Below are 19,263 nucleotides of genomic sequence, written 5' to 3'. Positions count from 1 at the left end.
GACTGTTGGCCTGGCACAATACTTGCTGGTTGTGCACGATACCTGTTGGCCGTTCAGGATACCTGGTAAGCAGCAGTCAGATGCCATGTCAGCAGCACCTCTCACCAGTGCAGAAGTAAGAGGCACCTTCATTTCCAAGACCATACACCGTATGAAAGCAGAGCCTGCAGTTGTTATGTGGCCCTCGGATTTTGCTCTTTTGCCCATTTTAATTTTTTTTTTCAAAGGAATGTGATCTGTAAGGTTGTTCCAACGAAAAAAAAGTGGTAAATGCACTAGATAGAGTGCTGGTGTCAAGAAGCTCCTGAAAGGGACTTCATTTATATCATTGCCAAGGAGCCATCCTCTATTCACCTCATTGCCCAATGTCCTAAAATCCTCCCCAATTTCTTAAGAAAAAAAAAATGAATAGATAAGAAGCAGAATCACCGGACAAAGAGTCAGTGTGAGACGGCATCCCTGCCCCCTCCGCGCTTCTTATAATGGGAGGTCCCATTCCTTGTGATAATCACGAGGATGTCCACACACAGTTATTGTGAGTCACTGAGGAGCGATGTGCGGCCTGAACACAGCGGCTTATTATCCTTCCAGAGTATCACAGGCCATCTGTCATAAAGCCCCCAACCCTCCTAGTGCTCCATCTCCATGGGGTATCAGGTACTGTCAGAGATTAGACATGGGTCATGTTCTCCATTGAAGCTAGAAAATTCTTAAAAGGGTTCATTGGAATTTAGTAAAATGTCCGAGCAGATGTTCCGACTTATTAATATATGTCTAAAAGTTAGTTCCTAGGTGTTACTCTTGGGGAAGATGCGGTGCGGGGCAGGAAGAAGAGCAATGTCCATAGTCCTGTGCCTGGTCCATACATGATCATCCATGGTTGGGATGTTACAGAACTTTCTAGAGAGGTTTCTGACATATCCCGCTCATACATATGACCCTCATGGTCCTCAAGGACCAGCTCCACCTTTCAGATGTAATAAAACATCCCTAGGAGAGAGACCAACATTCATCTTGAAGGTCTCCATGGGTGGCACTAGAGTTCTAGTCCTCTTCCTTTGAAGAGACAATTTGCATCTTGAAGGTCTAAAATTTGGGGCTTGATTCATAATTTACAGGTTTATCTTCTATCACCTTTGTTTGTCTCCTGCTATTCAGTGCCATTTTCTGCATCAAATTCTTCAATACGGATCACGAAATTTTGCAAAATCGAAAATGCTCTTTATTTTTGGCTTTGATTTTTTTAGCATGAAAAGTCACATGTTCTGATGCAAAAATTGCCTCCCCCCTCCCCCAAGAAAAAAAAAATTCAGCCAGGGAAAAGATTACTCTGAGGGGAGAGAATGGAGTATATTTCTTCAAAAATGTGCCAAGTTTTTTGTTTTTTTTAAAGTATGAATCAGTCAAAACTATCTAGAAACCTCAAACTCATCCTACAATAACAAACATTAAGAACCCATGTTTGAGGTTAAAAAATTGCTAAATAAAAAAAACAAGAATAAAATGGGCAAAAAAACCCCATAAAAAGAAAAAAAAAAAAGAATAAAAAGAGCAAAAAACATAAAAAAGTAAGCAAAAAAAAAAAAAAGGCCCAAATGCAATACTGAATTGGGCCTCTGATCATATAATGCTCAGGGTTGAAGAATATGAAGGTTGAAGATGTGGATTGAAGAATATGATGGTTGATGGGCTTCTCCACCATAGGACCTTGTGGTGGGCCCATAATTATAGGTCACTTAGGACCAAGCCCCATCTCAATTTCACCTTTGAAGAAGCTTGAAGGTCAATCCCAAGTTCCTGATGATGACTTTCTGGTAGATCCAAAAGAATTTTACTCCGACCACCATGGAAATCCTTTGGGATTGCAAACCTAAAAAAAATGATATGACTGGAGGTGTCAGGATTGTGCCAGACTATTGGAAGTATTTTTTAATTTGCAGATTATTGAGGAGAACAGTAAGAGCAGCGGCCAGACGCACACAATGGGCAGCCCAGTTCACTGTGCAGGTCGCTCAGCTCCCATTCACTTCAGTAGAATCTTTCGGCGACAGAGTTGTACTGTTAATGGCTCTTTTTCACTGTTTACATCAGGTCGCCAGGGCAACCTTTTTAAATTTTAATGGTGGAATATCTCTTTAAGAAACCACCACCACCAGATCCTCGTCACCTCTATGTTCCATGATTCTGGCGTAGAACCAGGGAAATAAATGAAATTATAGTTAATTAGAAGAAGGAGGTTTGTAATAAAGGAGAAGGAAACAGATATAAAGGGACGGCCATGGGATACAGGCGGCACACAAGGAAGGGATCAACCATGAAGATCTTCATTGTCGCAATGACCTTAGCTTCCCTCATACAAAGTGGTAAGAATAGAATGGTATATATTGAACTTTAGCGGGAGGACGTTTTAGAAGGACTGTGATATGGACTTGATCATGGAGCCCTATATTTACTGCAACAATCACCTTGTATGTTCAGATCTTATTCAATTGGGGAAAAAAAAAATAGCTCTGTATCTTCAGTAAATACAGACAAGGGCAATATGGCCACGAGATGTTCCCCACCAGCTATGCTTGGCTTTAAGAGCCTGTTATAATAATAATGCTGCAATACCAGACACAACCTATGGACAAGAGTGGCGCCATATCAGAAAATGACAGCAGAGCCTTTTCTCAGATCTCACACAATCCCTCTAAGCTTGAGACACACATAGACTTGTGACGTCTCATCTCATAGGAATGAATGGAATCCAGTTCTGAATTACGGTCCAATAGTTGCTGCAGCTCGGGTATCGTGATTAGTCGTAACCTAGAAAAGACTGTGGCATTCCATGATATGAAGTAATAAAAGCTGCGGCCCCCTCCTTCCCATACTATACGTCTGCCTGTATCTACAGTGTAGGTATCTCAGGACCTGGAGACACAAGGGTCGGCCTAAGTGCACATTTAGGAGTATCAGGAACTCTGTAAAGTGGACCTGTCACTTCTATCAATATGTCATTTTTTTTTACCTGGTGTAAACGCCGCTGTTCTCCTGAATCCAGAGATGTTTTTCTTTTGTTCCTGCGCCTCTCCGTTCCTGAGATATGTCCTCTTCTTCCATGTATATAAATCTAGTTTTGTTAGCCAAGTGGGTGTGGTCCTCAACTGGGTCTTCTTATGGACTATGCCTAGTTGGCTAAAAATATTACATTTATATTCCTGGAATAATGAGGAACGGAGAGACGCAGGAACAAAAGAAAAACATCGCCGGATTCAGGAGAACAGCGGCATTTACACCGGGAAAATAATACACATTTATGGCAAGTAGCAGATTTGTTTTAAAAGCGGCAGTGTCACTAAAATTACCATTGGTCAAATGCTCTTTTAGGTCACATAGACGTAATAGGGCTATTGTATCATCCCTTATTGTGAACGGTGGATCCTGTGTCCTCTACTGTACATAGAGGTGTTATCAGTCATTGTACAGGAGGAGAAGGTGAGCTGTGATATCATATATTGTGAATGGTGGATCCTGTGTTATCTACTGTATATAGAGGTATTATCAGTCATTGTACAGGAGGAGGAGGAGGAGGTGAGCTGTGACATCACCTATTGTGAATGGTGGATCCTGTGTTATCTATTGTATATAGAGGTGTTATCAGTCATTGTACAGGAGGAGGAGGTGAGCTGTGACATCACCTATTGTGAATGGTGGATCATGTGTCCTCTACTGTATATAGAGGTGTTATCAGTCATTGTACAGGAGGAGGAGGTGAGCTGTGATATCACCTATTGTGAATGGTGGATCCTGTGTTATCTACTGTATATAGAGGTGTTATCAGTCATTGTACAGGAGGAGAAGGTGAGCTGTGACGTCTACTCTATATAGTAGATTATAATCCTATCTGTGATAAGTAGACTGCAGCACAGTACAAGTCTGGTATAAGGCCTGGTGGTTTGTGTAAAAAATGTAAAGATTTGAATATATTTTTTTTAGATAATTGAAAAGTAAAATAGAAAAAAAAAAACACCTTAAAAAAATACATTTTACATTATAAACCACAAGTCATTTTCTGACGACACAGTCTCTTTAAGGGGTTAATGGTTAACTCCACTTTTCTGGAAGCGACTCTGAAAATAGAAACCTGATTACACGCGGTTATGCAATGGACGTCTCACTTTGCAAAACATTCATTAAAGCCCAAGCAGAGTTGTGCGCGGCTAGCAGACATAACCGCGACACCGAGGAGTAACGCTGCGCTTAACCCTACAGGGCACGGACTGCGATGCTACACCTGCCTCTTTCCAACCCTTTCCCCAATGGACTGTATTAAATTCCCAGTGAAATGTCCTCCCAAAGAGAGATGCCTGTACTCCACAGCCTCCGGCAAAACAAGTAAGTGCAGCCCCCTGGTGGTCACTGTGGGCATTACAGCTAAGGTGTTTGTTTTTTTGACAGGTGCCAGTCTCCTCTTTACATTTACCAAGCCTGGTGTATAGAGCCCCCTTGTGGTGAGTGTGGCAATTGCAGTATGGAAACCTCTGTACAGTGACACTCCCTTTTCTCCCACAGAAAACTTTCCATTTATCTTGCATGAGATGAGCTGCGCTGTGACCAGTCTGTGTGGGATCAGTGGTGAGAAGAGCACCCTGGGAGTCAACGTGACCTATCACAATACCTGCTGCGACACCGACCTCTGCAACTCTGGCCAGGGGTCCAGATCATCCCCAAGCATCGCCCTCATACCGGCACTACTACTGCTCCTCCTGTCATACCACTAACGTGAGGGTCCGAGCACTGACCTGCACCCACTATTCTATTATATACCCAATATATTTATATAATTACTGCTCCATACAGAGAATAAGAAGTCATTAGGAATAGAAAATGTGACAAGTATGCTGACGATCAATAAACAGGAGGTTACTCCAGAAAAAGTCCTCTTAAATTTGAGCATTGTTTTTATTTAATGAGCTAACGTTCTGGTTAATTATTATTATTTTTTTTTTAAAACGACCACCAACCGCCACTAGAGGGAGCTGTCTGCAAATGGATGTATACAGCTATGAGGTATATGGAAAGAGCTCCTCCTAGTGGCAGCAGCCAGTAGCTGCTAGGACAATGTCACAATAAGCAGTTCTGCCGCCTGCATTATGAAATGTGATCCCTGTAAGTGCCCCGGGGGGGGGGTGCAAGGAGATGCCTAGGCAAAGAAAAGACTATCTATGCAATAACAGCATTACACGACAAACTCAACTCTGCTACAGCTGTGTAATTTTGTATATTGCAGCAAGTGTATAAAAATATATATATTATATTATATATTACACAAACATACAGTATATTTGTACATATATGCATGTTGGTATAATTTGTATACACACCTCACTAGACTGTATCTCCGGTATACGGAGCGCACAGCGACATGTTCACAGGGTTCTGCTAGATGGAGATGGAGAACCTCAAAGCCTCCCGTGCCGGAGAGTAACGCCACCCAAAAGCCATAATCGCCCTATTATCATCTCGCATCCTTTGGCTAGACATGCTCCCATTTCTTGAGATCCAACAAGTTCACAACCCAATTATAGGTGAAGTCTCCCAGGATCACTGAATACTAGCATTTACTTACAGGGACATGCAAAAGTATTCACACCCCCTTGGCTTTTTACCTATTTTGTTACATTACAACCTGTGGTTAAATATTTTTGTGATCTGATTTGTGTGTGATGCATCAGCACTAAATAGTTTAAGTTGGTGAAGTGAGAAAAATATAGGGATAAATTAAACTTATGGGCTCAAATAATAATAAAAAAAAAATAATAATAATCGTGATGTGCTTATGTATTCACCCCTTTTGCCTTGAAGCCTCTAGAAAATTCTGGTGCCAGAAATTCCCTTCGTAAGTCACACGTTTAGTGACAGGACGTTCCCCTGTGTGTAATCTAAGTGTCACATGTCTGTCAGTATATACACTTTACTTTTTCTGAAAGGACACGGAGGCTGCAACACCACGAAGACCAAGGAGATCTCCAAACACCACGAAGACCAAGGAGATCTGCAAACACCACGAAGACCAAGGAGATCTCCAAACACCACGAAGACCAAGGAGATCTCCAAACAGCACGAAGACCAAGGAGATCTCCAAAACACCATGAAGACCAAGGAGATCTCCAAACACCATGAAGACCAAGAAGATCTCCAAACAAGTCAGGGACAACGTTGTGGAGAAGCACAAGTCAGGGCTGGGTTATAAAAAAATATCCCAATCTGTGATGATCCCCGGAGCACCATCAAATCCCTTATTATCAAATGGAAAGAACATGGTACCACAACAAACCAGCCAAAAGAGGGCGCCCACCAAAACTCTCAGCCGGGCAAGGAGGGCATTAATCAGAGAGGCAGCACAGAGACCAAAAAGGTAACGATGATGGAGCTGCAGAGTCCCCAAGCACAGACTGGAGTATCTGTCCATACGACCACAATAAGCCGTACATAGAGGTGGCCTTTATGGAAGAGTGGGCAGGAAAAAGCCTTTACTTACACAAAAAAAATTGTAAGGCTTGTTTTGAGTTTTCCAAAAAATATGTGGGAGACTCCTCAAATGTATGGAGGAAGGTGCTGTGGTCAGATGTGACCAAAATTGAACTTTTTCACCACGAAGGTAAAAGGTATGTCTGGCGCCAAACTAACATAGCTCATAACACCATCCACACAGTGAAACATGGTGGTGGCAGCATCATCATGCTGTGGGGATGTTTTTCGGCAGCAGAGAGGGAAAATGGTCCAAGTTGAGGGGAAGATGGATGGTGCTAAACACAGGGATATTCTTGAGCAAACCTTTTTCAGTCTGTCAGTGATTTGAGACTGTGATGGAGGTTTCTCCTTCCAACAAGACAATGACCCGAAGAATACTGCTAAAGCAACACTCGAGTAATTTTTGGGGAAACGTGTAAATGTTTTGGTGTGGTCTAGTCACAGCCCAGATCTTAATCCAACAGAGAATCTGTGGTCAGACTTAAAGATTGCTGTTCAAAATAAAAAGAAAACCAAATCTCCACAGTTGTAGGCATGTTTTTTTACATGAAGTGATGCAAACCCTCAAAAAAATTTTTTAAATAAAATAATAAAAAAAAAAAAATAGTGAAACTTCAGGTTGTGAGGCAGCAAAACACAAAAAATGCCAAGGGGAGGAATACTTTCACAAGCAACGGTATGTTGTCTATGACTTTTGTTGTGCTTTGCATAAGTCTTCACCCCCTCCCTCCATTCCCATAAAATCCTCCAGCTGTATGGTGAAGTGGATATTGCTGAGACTCTTTTCTGCTGTAGGCCTCATTCAGACGTTCACTTTTTTTTTTACGGTCATAGCACGGACCCATGATAGTTTATGCAGATGCTCACGTCTATTTTTTTTTTTTTAAAAACTGTACAGTAAAAAAACAAACAAAAAAAACACCACATTTTTTAATCCAAGTGATGAATGAAAAATCATCCGTGTAAGTCTATGGGGCCATAGAAATTACAGGACAGCAAAAAAACAGATGACTACCACTCCTGTCTAGTATTATCATATTATCTAGTATCATATTAAAGTAAATCAATCCAAGCTGCAATACCAGACTAAGCCTGTAGACAAGAGTGGCGCTGTATTGGAGAAAAAAAAAATGTTTCCCCTCTAATCTAACTCAACCACCATTACCTCTCTGGCCTTTGTATAGAAAGTAGACAAGGGTTTGTTTTTTGTTCCTAACAGACATAGAGACCACTCCAAGATAAGGTTTTCAGGTTTGGTTTTTAATATAAATGTGAATATTCAGGCTGTTTTTTTTGTAATAATATTAAATATACAACTTCTATTTTGGGTTTATAAAGTTAGAATGAGTCCTAGCCAAACTATTGCAATAAACAAAAAAGTTAGACTCTAGGGGGGCGACATTGTCATCTGCTGATCAAAACTAAAAAGGTCAGCGTCTGCTATTAGAGGGGTAGGTAAGGGGGTCATGTGTGTTAATCAAATAACAAAAAGGCATCTTAACATTAGAAATATACAACAAAAAAAAAGTCTATAAATGGCAGGTTTTGTGCCTAGATCCTTGAGGGCCCCTGTGAAGTCACATAGGGACATAAGTGGAAGTGCGGTGAACTGGAAAAAGAGGTCCTCCACCTATCATCAAACCCTTCTGGATTCAGATATGCGATTACAGAACTACATGGAATTCTTAATATCGTAAGAAATATACTCCTCACAGACCCGTTATATTCAAGGGTCCCGTCATCTAAAAGGTAGTCCTCCATTTCGGATAAATAACTTTTTGTTACAAGGTTCCTCTGATAAGCTAATCACAGAGCTTTCCACTGCCGGCACCACCAGTGATCACCGGTGATCGCTGCTGGAACCTGGCAGTAAGTGTTCCATTTACCTACAGCACTACCGCAGGAGAAATGAAGTATTACACCATTCCTATTAAAATCAATGGGCAGTCACTAGACATGTCAACTCCTCCACACTTCTGGAATTTGCCTTTGCTCCGATTGATAGACGAGTGGCTTTAAATGTCCCACACACCCTCTATTTAATGGAGTTGACCCATAAAGATCATATATTTATCATCTTTTCTACAGATGGGTAAAAAGTCACTCCTTGGGCTCAAATTTCTGGGATCCCCTAACGAACACACGGATTGAGGGGGTGGGGTCACAAAATCCATTGTGTGAATGGAGCCAAAGTGGGTATGTGCAACTAATCGGAGTGGTGGTCACACATGCTCACAAGCTCCATTCACAAAATGGACTTTGGGCTCCTTGGGGGTGGACGGGATCCTCAGCAGCCAGACCCACAAAGATCATACATATCTGTTTATGGGACAACCCTTTTAAGCAGGTATTTAAAAAAAAAAAAAAAAGGGGGGGGGAAATTTTATATCAGTAAATATACATTTGGGGTCCCCTATGTAATACTGGTCCCTCGTCCTCATCATATTTACAGCCGGAGGGTATAAATCAGGCACTTGTGGTGGATGTGACCGACCTCCGTATATAATCCAATAGTCCTTATAAAGTTTTTTTTTTTTGCCTATATGGACTGCTGTACATTATGGAAAGCTCTTCCAGGAAGAGGTAGCAAGAATTGTATATTTTGATTGTCTCAGCCCATCTAGTGGAACATTGGCATCGATTAGAAAAAAAAACCATCATACATAATATTGTTGGACCACAAACTGTAAAAAAAAAAAAGAAAAAAAAAGAAAGAAAAATTAGCTGTAAAGAGAGGACCTGTCACTTGGCCAAAAGTGAGCAGATTTTGCTCTTGTTTTATTCCCTCTGGCTCTCCTGATTAGTCCATTTTTACTTATTTTTTTAAATCCGCTATACAGTTCCAGAATTATGGGCATCTTATCTGGTGATACTTTTCATTGATCTTTACTAAGGAGGCGTGGCTCATTTAGGGTACGCCTCCAAGGATCCTGTGAGTCATTAGTACTAGAAAAAGGTCCATACAAAAAAAAACAAACCGTAATACTCAGGGGAGCAGCGTAAATAAAAAGGAAGCAAAATCTGCCCACTTTAGACTTGGTGACAGGTCTTCTTTAAGGCACAGCAGAAACATCTCCTTTCTCTACATGGTATAAGAGGCACAAGCAATTTACCCTATACACTGCCACCTAGAGGCAGACTATAGGAACTACACTGGTCCTGACCTATTTTAATAGTGCCTCCAGTTAGATGAGGAGGTGCTTAGATTTATTAAGTGGCGGTCGGACAGGCCAATCAATGCTCTGTCCTCCTTAAAGGAACATAAGCTATTTTTTGTATTTTCTTTTTATGACAAGGAGTTTAAATAGGAGGAGTTCCTCTTTCTCTTGAAGAGCGGTCTTGTTACTTGAGGGGTCTAGCCACCTGGGCATATGCAAGTTCAATTTCAACTTTGGCCGGGCACGTGCTAACAAATTCTTCCCGCTTGTAGGCATTTGTCAGGTAGCGATGGATTCCACTGAACTCTTCTGGGACCTTAAAGCCTCGATACTTCTCACAGACCACCTGCAGAAAAAGAGGGGCGAGACGTGAGATTTCTGGGAGCCGCAGGGAGCGGGCGAGAGGTGCCATGTCAGGGACACGCAGACAGGGAGCGGGCGAGAGGTGCCATGTCAGAGACCCAGCAGGCAGGGAGAGGGCGAGAGGTGCCATGTCAGGGACGCCGCAGGCAGGGAGTGGGTGAGAGATGCCATGTCAGGGACGCCGCAGGCAGGGAGCGGGCGAGAGGCGCCATGTCAGGGGTCCAGCAGGCAGGGAGCGAGGGAGCAGGCGAGAGGCGCCATGTCAGTGAGCCGCACACAGGGAGGGGGCGAGAGGCGCCATTTCAGGGACCCGCACACAGGGAGGGGGCGAGAGGCGCCATGTCAGGGCCCAGCAGGCAGGGAGCGGGCGACAGGCGCCATGTCAGGGGCCCAAGCAGGCAGGGAGCGGGCGAGAGGTGCCATTTCAGGGACCCAGCGGGCAGGGAGGGGGCGAGAGGTGCCATTTCAGGGACCCAGCAGGCAGGGAGGGGGCGAGAGGTGCCATTTGAGGGATTAGAAAGACATATTTCATATCAACTGGCAAAAAAGGGAGGAGGGGGATGGAGCTGCATTTTTTTTTTTTTTATCTCCAATACTGCACACAATGAGGGTTGCAGGAGCCGCATCATATTTTAGTCAGTGCTCACAGATGTTTTTATTCTTACCATTTTTGTCGGCTTTCAGCTCTATTCTTCACTGACTGTACTTTAGCTATCTGGTAGTCTAAGCTAAAAAAGGGAATCTGAGACGCACCACCTCTCTATTCTGAATACCGCTGCCCTCCCGCGCCACCATGCTTTATCCTGCAGCTCTGCTTCCCCGGGTCCATATCACAGAACATCCTGGAAGCCTCTGGGCGCCTCTCACCTGTACTATGTGCAGCTTAGGGAGGAGGTTGCAGTCTGCTAGCGTCAGCTCGTCTCCATCCAGAAACTTGCGGCGAGACACGGTCTCGTCCTCGGCGCAGTTCTCATCGATTTCTTCCGGGAGGGGAGTGTTCAGGTAGGAGTCCAGAATCTGCAGAGCCTTCAGGAGGCCTTTCTCCAGAGCTGGGGGAACAGAAGAGCCGGGTTACACCAGGACAGTATACAGATAAGTGCCGACATACGGAAGGAGCCGAGAGTATACAGCAAAGTCAGTCACTTACTGACACCTAGGACACTATACAGTCAGTAACTAGTCTGAAGAAGTCTCCTTTCTCATCTAAAGCTCAGGTTGCTGCTCTGTCCCTCATGCTTTACACTGCAGCTCTGCTGATTTTTCATCAAGACTTGCAGGCCAAAGCCTTGTGTCTCTTCTTGATGCTTCTGCAACTGAGGAAACTCCCTGGAGCGAGATATGACCTCATGTACAACCCAAACCGCGGAAATCATGTGCAGTCAGCAAGTGCTGGCGGAGGGAGGAAGCTGTGGCTGTGACTGATAGCGACGGGGCCTCCAGACGACAAGCCAAAAAGCGAAGCTTTCCCCTTCCCGGACTGCTGAGGACTACTACTGCATCAGGCCATAGAAGGAGAGGTGGCGCCATAGGAAAAATACTCTCCTGTCTATATAAGGAGACCATGAATGATGGATCTCATCTCTAACATGGCTGCATAAGGGATGGGGAAGCAGCCAGGCAGCCGCCGGACAAGACGGGAACAGGACTCTACCGCGCTGTAGATGTTTGTATGTATGCAGGCATGTATACACACATACATATATTTTTTCTTGTGCTTGCGAACACAGGGGTAATACATACAATTGATCAGTAAAGTATATAGACCTTTTAAATACAGCCTTAAAATGAAGTTTTAACTCTTTTAGTCTTATGAACCTTTAATATCTTTATAGCTGTATTGTCCTTTAATTGCAAGAAGAAGTAAAGACATTTTTTTCCAGGTTCTTATATTTTGAACAAGATGGAGGCGGTAAAGTCACGATGGGGGCAGGCTTTGCAGCGCTGAGAATCTCTCCCCCCCATGTGCTCACCCACCTATCCACTCTCTCTCTCCCCTATCTGCTGTCTTCTCCTCTCATGTGATCTCTTCTTTGACCTGTCTACCCCATGTGCTCTCCCCCTTGTCTGTTGTCTCTCTCCTTCCTGTGCTGTGTTCTCCCCTCATGTGCTGTCCCGTTTGAGCTGTCTCCCCCCTGTGCTGTCTCTCTTCCCCACTGTGCTCTGTCTGTCTCCCCCATCTGCTGTCTTCTCCTGTCTGTGCTCTCTTTGACCTGTGTGCCCCATGTGCTCTCCCCCTTGTCTGCTCTCTCTCTCCACCCTTGTGCTGTCTTCTCCCCTCATGTGGTCTCTCGTTTGAGCTGTCTCCCCCCTGTGTGTCCTCTTTCCTATGTGCACTCACCCCTCCCCCAGTATTAAAATGAAAGCAAAGTAAGTAAAGGTAACATTTTATTAACATGGAAAAATTTATGACAAAGGTGCTTTTTAGGTCCGTGACACACTGTAACATGTTTTTTTTTAGGTCCGTCACACGCTGTTTATTTTTTTCTTCTTTTATTTATAATTTTCACCTATTCATTTCATTCTAATTTTTACTGATGTATTTGATTCTTATGTTCACCGACTGAGGCTGCCGGTGTGTCACTGCATCTGTCAAACACTGGCGTTGTGTGACGCAGTTCAAAAATTAACTGCGCATGCACTCCGCGTTTTCGCGCATGAGCAGTTAATGTGCCCGGCTTCCTCTGCCTGTAGACAAGTCGCGCATCTGCCGCCGGGATGAGCCGAATGATTCACTGCGCCTGCACGGAATACGCACAGGCGCAGTAAATCAAACCGCCGCCATCTTTTTGCAGGCAGATAGAGGCGTCACATTAAAACTGCACATGCGCTCCTCCTGTACAAAGATGGCGGCGGTCAGTGAATCATTCGGCTGTTCCCGACGGCGGCGTGTTCGCGACGGTGTTCCGCTGGTGGTACCGCGCAAGAGGCTGATACCACCAGAAGTTTCCAATATGGCAGTTAACGAACTTCTGCCGCTTGGAATTCTGGGATCCGGACACATCTGGACGGAACCAGATGTGAAGACATTACAAGGTAAGTATATATTAAGATCAGGTGGGAAAAAAAAATACTAAAAATAAAGAATGACTGACTGTTGGGAGTTTATTTTTATTATTCTGGATTTTTTCTTCTTAAATATTTGTATTAATGTTTATAAGTATGCTGTAAATTGCACACACACACACACACACACACACACTGCTCAAAAAATAAAAGGAACACTTAAACAGAATATAACTCCAAGTAAATCAAACTTCTGTGAAATCAAACTGTCCACTTAGGAAGCAACACTGATTGACAATCAATTTCACATGCTGTTGTGCAAATGGAATAGACAATAGATGGAAATTATTGGCAATTATATAGACACCCTCAATAAAGGAGTGATTCTGCAGGTGGGGACCACAGACCACATCTCAGTACCAATGCTTTCTGGCTGATGTTTTGGTCACTTTTGAATGTTGGTTGTGCCTTCACACTCGTGGTAACATGAGACAGACTCTACAACCCACAGAAGTTGTTCAGGTAGTGCAGGTCATCCAGGATGGCACATCAGTGTGAGCTGTGGCAAGAAGGTTTGCTTTGTCTGTCAGCGTAGTGTCCAGAGGCTGGAGGCACTACCAGGAGACAGGTCAATACACCAGGAGACGTGGAGGGGGCCGTAGGAGGGCAACAACCCAGCAGCAGGACCACTACCTCCGTCTTTGTGCAAGGAGGAACATGAGGAGCACTGGCGCCCTGTGCTCTTCACAGATGAAAGCAGGTTCACACTGAGCACATGTGACAGAGTATGGAGACGCCGTGGAGAGCGATCTGCTGCCTGCAACATCCTTCAGCATGACCGGTTTGGCAGTGGGTCAGTAATGGTGTGGGGTGGCATTTCTTTGGAGGGCCGCACAGCCCTCCATGTGCTCGCCAGAGGAAGCCTGACTGTCATTAGGTACCGAGATGAGATCCTCAGACCCCTTGTGAGACCATATGCTGGTGCGGTTGGCCCTGGGTTCCTCCTAATACAGGACAATGCCAGACCTCATGTGGCTGGAGTGTGTCAGCAGTTCCTGCAAGATGAAGGCATTGAAGCGATGGACTGGCCCGCCCATTCCCCAGACCTGAATCCGATTGACCACATCTGGGACATCATGTCTCGCTCCATCCACCAACATCACGTTGCACCACAGACTGTCCAGGAGTTGGCGGATGCTTTAGTCCAGGTCTGGGAGGAGATCCCACAGGAGACCATCCGCAACCTCATCAGGAGCATGGCCAGGCGTTGTAGGGAGGTCATACAAGCACGTGGAGGCCACACACAATACTGAGCCTCATTTTGACTTGTTTTAAGGACATTACATCAAACTTGGATCAGCCTGTAGTGTGTTTTTCCACTTTAATGTTGGGGGTGACTCCAAATCCAGGCCTCCATTGGTTAATAAATGTGATTTCCATTGATGATTTTTGTGTGATTTTGTCGTCAGCACATTCAACTTTGTACAGAACAAAGTATTCAATGAGAATATTTCATTCATTCAGATCTAGGATGTGTTATTTCAGTGTTCCCTTTATTTTTTTATATACAGGGTGGTCCAAAAGTAGGTGGACAGAAAGTGTAATAAGGTTATGAAGGTTATGGAACAGTCACAGGAGATAAGTATCTCGAAATTCTAATGAATCAAGTTGTTCTCCAGTTACAGTAACAGCCTAATTCAAATGACCTTTATTTCCAACAAGATGGAGCCCCTCCACATTATTCAAGAGTAGCCCGCGAGTATCTTGATGAAACATTTCCTAATAAATGGATTGGCTGAAGAGGCCCACTTGATTGGCCGGCACGTTCACCAGACTTGACCCCAATGGATTTTTTCTTTTGGGGAGTACTCAAGGACAAAGTTTATAGTCGAAAACCAAAAAGGGTCAGTGATTTGAAAAATTACATAAGAGATGCATTTCAAGAAATTCAAGAAATTAATACCCAAAGAGACTTGTGCAAAAAAGTTTGTCAAAGCGTAAGAGGCGACTTCAAAGCTGTGCAAATTGTAATTGAAAACAGTTTGAGCACCTGCGTTGATAAAATTTAAGGGCTTTTGTATTATTGTTCAGAATAAAATGTAATTGTCAATGTTATGCTTGTGTTAGTAAATATAATTTTATATATAAATCAAAATAAATGTTATTATTTTCTGTCCACCTACTTTTGGACCACCCTGTATATTATATATATTATGCAAACAGCCTGTGGTGCAACGTGACGTTGGTGGATGGAGCGAGACATGATGTCCCAGATGTGCTCAGTCGGATTCAGGTCTGGGGAACGGGCGGCCAGTTCATAGCTTCAATACCTTCATCTTGCAGGAACTGCTGACACACTCCAGCCACATGAGGTCTGGCATTGTCCTGCATTAGGAGGAACCCGGGGCCAACCGCACCAGCATATGGTCTCACAAGGGGTCTGAGGATCTCATCTCGGTGCCTAATGGCAGTAAGGCTACCTCTGGCGAGCGCATGGAGGGCTGGGTGGCCCTCCAAAGAAATGCCACCCCACACCATTACTGACCCACTGCCAAACCGGTCATGCTGAAGAATGTTGCAGGCAGCAGATCGCTCTCCACGGCGTCTCCATACTCTGTCACATGTGCTCAGTGTGAACCTGCTTTCATCTTTGAAGAGCACAGGGCGCCAGTGCTCCTCATGTTCCTCCTTGCACAAAGGCGGAGGTAGTGGTCCTGCTGCTGGTTTGTTGCCCTCCTACAGCCCCCTCCACGTCTCCTGGTGTACTGGCCTGTCTCCTGGTAGTGCCTCCAGCCTCTGGACACTACGCTGACAGACACAGCAAACCTTCTTGCCACAGCTCGCATTGATGTGGCATCCTGGATGAGCTGCACTACCTGAACAACTTCTGTGGGTTGTAGAGTCCGTCTCATGCTACCACGAGTGTGAAAGCACAACCAACATTCAAAAGAGACCAAAACATCAGCCAGAAAGCATTGGTACTGAGATGTGGTCTGTGGTCCCCACCTGCAGAACCACTCCTTTATTGAATGTGTATTGATAATTGCCAATAATTTCCATCTATTGTCTATTCCATTTGCACAACAGCATGTGAAATTGATTGTCAATCAGTGTTGCTTCCTAAGTGGACAGTTTGATTTCACAGAAGTTTGATTTACTTGGAGTTATATTCGGTTGTTTAAGTGTTCCCTTTATTTTTTTGAGCAGTGTGTATTACACACACAAATATATAATTAAATAAAATAAGATATACAAGCATAATAAAATATATAAGGAAAATATGCAAAAGTAAATATAAAATAGCAGCATAATAAAATATTTAAGAAAAAAGAAAATCCAGAATAGTAAAAATAAACTCCCACCAGTCATTTTTGTTATTTTTTTTCCACTTGATTCAAACTATAAGAACATAGAAAAAAATATAATTTTACTTATTATTCCTGCAATTAAAAAAAGGACAATACAGTTATTAAAAAGAAAAAAAATGAAAAAAAGGTTCATATGCCTAATTTCATGGTAATGTGGTTTAGTCCCACCACTGCAGGATGTATGGAGACGGAATGCATCCAGCCGAACCCCATTGCCCCCTCTCCGGGGATGGAGCTGCCGCCATGGTATGTGCACCCTCCATTTAGGATTCGCCCCTGTATTACAGGCTTTTGGGTGCAGGTTACCAGCGCCCGGGTCTTCCGGCATTTTGCACTTACTTTGGTTCTGACTCGGGTTGGGATTCTTGATGTAGGCGGAGAATTTGGCAAAAACATCAAGTCCAGCGGTGTTGGATTCTGGGTTTTTGGCAGCCAACTTTGGGTATCTGATGAAGAGACGTACAGTAGGTCAGACAGATTCCAACCTCACGGCTGAGTAGACATGCCCTAGTTCTCTTCTGTACTCTATTATGTCCTGTCCACTCAACCGGATTCATAATTGATCAGTAATGGCCAAAGTTTCCTCACTAGTTCTGTTTAAGATTTAGGGCACCTTCCTTGGCAGTGCTGTGCCCAATCAGCTGGTGACCCCCTGACTCCTAGCACCCAGGGTGCACCACTTACCAGCCCCACCTAAGCTCCTGCTGTACTTTGCTGAGTTACTTCGCAAAAACTAAATTTTTCTATTTTTTTCAAATTCGGCAAAAAAAAGTGCACTGTGCAGTTTTTTTTGTAAGGCACAAGGATGGCCGCCCTTTACCAAAGGTTAGGAAGAGCCAGTCTTACGCCCGGACTACTACCACAGTACAGCAGCAAGAGCCAAAGTAGTTTATTGCCGTCTGCAAGCTTGCGATTGCTTATGAGTAGTATTGGGGAAACATGCAAACACCCCCTGTGTCTACACCACTGTGTATTACTGTACTGATAATCCAACCCCGGCCACAGCAAGAAGAGACACCTCGACCCTTCGCAAAACATCCTGTATTATACTCCAGAGCTGCACTCACTATTCTGCTGGTGCAGTCACTGTGTACATACATTACATTACTGATCCTGTACTGATCCTGAGTTACATCCTGTATTATACCCCAGAGCTGCACTCACTATTCTGCTCGTGCAGTCACTGTGTACATACATTACATTACTGATCCTGAGTTACATCCTGTATTATACTCCAGAGCTGCACTCACTATTCTGCTGGTGCAGTCACTGTGTACATACATTACATTACTGATCCTGAGTTACATCCTGTATTATACTCCAGAGCTGCACTCACTATTCTGCTGGTTGTTACTGAAAACAGTCAAGAGTGCGTCAGTCAGCCAGGTTGCTAACAGCTGAGCTCCTGTAATTCAGGGGACAGTTTTCTCTGTACAGAGCTCATTTTAAAGACTAAACTTTGAAGCTCTGTACAGATGACACTGAACCTGTAGGTAATTCTGGGGAATTTCTTTATGAATGCAGCTCGGGGATACAATCTTGTCTAAGAGTGCAGATTTATTGTAGCTGTAATACAGAAGATGAAGGTGAACGTAGGCTTATCCCGACAACTTTCACAAGTGGGCATCTGGTGGAGGCGGAGTGTTGTGGTGCAGGTTAGCGCTTTTGTAGCCAAGCCACACCCAGTCTCCGCCCACTCTACCTCTGTCCCCGCCTCCCCAAGGCGCCAGGGCTTAAGATCTGTGAGATTTGCCAAGATTTTCTTGGTAGGCCTCTCCTTTTTACGGCTGGGTTGGCAAGTATGGAAAATTACAGAAAACTTAAGGAAATCATTTACGCCATATGACTTAAAAATTCACCATTCAGATTCTGTCCACAATATGGCGGCAATCGCCCAACGCTAGAGGTTAATGGGGCAGAAGTATGTACACGTCTAAAAGAACATTTAACCTTTTGTGACCCATACACATACTTTGGGGGAGTCAGGGTCTCCTCCAGGAATTCCTCTATCTTGTTGGTGTCTGTTCGGACCTCTCCTTGGAACAACAGGAAAGGCGGCTGAGCTCCGGGTGCGATATTCTTCAGGATGTCTGGCTTCCTAAGAAATAAAAAGGGCAAATTAGTATTATAATCGCACTCGTACAACGCTCTCAGTATATCACCGCATACTTCGTACAGGCCGTGAAACCTGTAAAACCGGATCTCGGAGCGTCAAGGTAGAATTTATAGAACAGGTTGTGAAGGTAACTGACAAAACGAAGAAGGAGTAGCACAATATACCGTAATGGCGGATAGATGAGGGGACGGTCCAACCTCTGGGCCCCCACCTAGCAGGATAAGGGGCTCCCCGATTTTTTCTCCTTCTGCATACTTAACAATATACCTTTTACCCACACAGTGAGTTTTGGACATTATTCTGCAGTTCTGTTCTTGGACTGTCCCAGCAAAATACAGACTGTTGACAAGTGCGGGTTCTGTAACAGATCGGAATGATGGAATTCATACATGTGATAGTCATCTCTCCATTTACTATGCAAGAATGGAAAGGTGCCTCCCCCATTCTCCCATAGAGGAGCCACCTGCGAGACCTGATGTAATCTTCCTCAGATAGAGGAGCCACCTGCGAGACCTGAAGTAATCTCCCATTGATAGAGGAGCCACCTGCGAGACCTGATGTAATCTCCCTCAGATAGAAGGAGCCACCTGAGAGACCTTTCCCATTCTCCCATAGAAAGAGGGGCCACCAGTGAGACCTGCCCCATTCTCCCATAGAAAGAGGGGCCACCAGTGAGACCTGCCCCATTCTCCCATAGATAGAGGGGCCACCAGTGAGACCTTCCCCATTCTCCCATCGA

At 44.2% G+C, this 19,263-nt stretch overlaps 2 protein-coding genes across 3 annotated transcripts in view; one reads left to right on the top strand and one right to left on the bottom strand.

Moving 5' to 3' along the window:
- Positions 1–2,207: 2,207 nt before the first annotated feature.
- Positions 2,208–4,930, top strand: LOC141155093 (ly6/PLAUR domain-containing protein 2-like). The gene is made up of 3 exons (XM_073641733.1): positions 2,208–2,363; positions 4,255–4,377; positions 4,555–4,930. Exons 1-3 carry the CDS (start codon positions 2,279–2,281, stop codon positions 4,761–4,763), a joined length of 417 nt encoding a protein of 138 aa, XP_073497834.1. The 5' UTR covers positions 2,208–2,278; the 3' UTR covers positions 4,764–4,930.
- Positions 4,931–7,755: 2,825 nt separating this feature from the next.
- CLIC1 (chloride intracellular channel 1) overlaps positions 7,756–19,263 on the bottom strand; it is a 35,712-nt gene continuing 24,204 nt past the window's right edge. For both annotated transcript variants that reach the window (XM_073641731.1, XM_073641732.1), the window contains exons 3-6: positions 18,381–18,506; positions 16,748–16,854; positions 10,905–11,086; positions 7,756–10,020 (exon numbers count right to left, since the gene is read on the bottom strand). In XM_073641731.1, coding sequence (XP_073497832.1) covers positions 9,859–10,020; positions 10,905–11,086; positions 16,748–16,854; positions 18,381–18,506 — 577 coding nt within the window. In that variant the 3' untranslated portion in view covers positions 7,756–9,858. The remainder of the gene's footprint in view (positions 10,021–10,904; positions 11,087–16,747; positions 16,855–18,380; positions 18,507–19,263) is intronic.

The sequence above is a fragment of the Phyllobates terribilis genome, unplaced genomic scaffold (genome assembly GCF_046119375.1).
Source record: "Phyllobates terribilis strain yellow unplaced genomic scaffold, ASM4611937v1 Scaffold_7__3_contigs__length_470593459, whole genome shotgun sequence".
NCBI classification, from domain to species: Eukaryota; Metazoa; Chordata; class Amphibia; order Anura; family Dendrobatidae; genus Phyllobates; species Phyllobates terribilis.
This window is presented reverse-complemented; position numbering and strand designations above follow the sequence as displayed.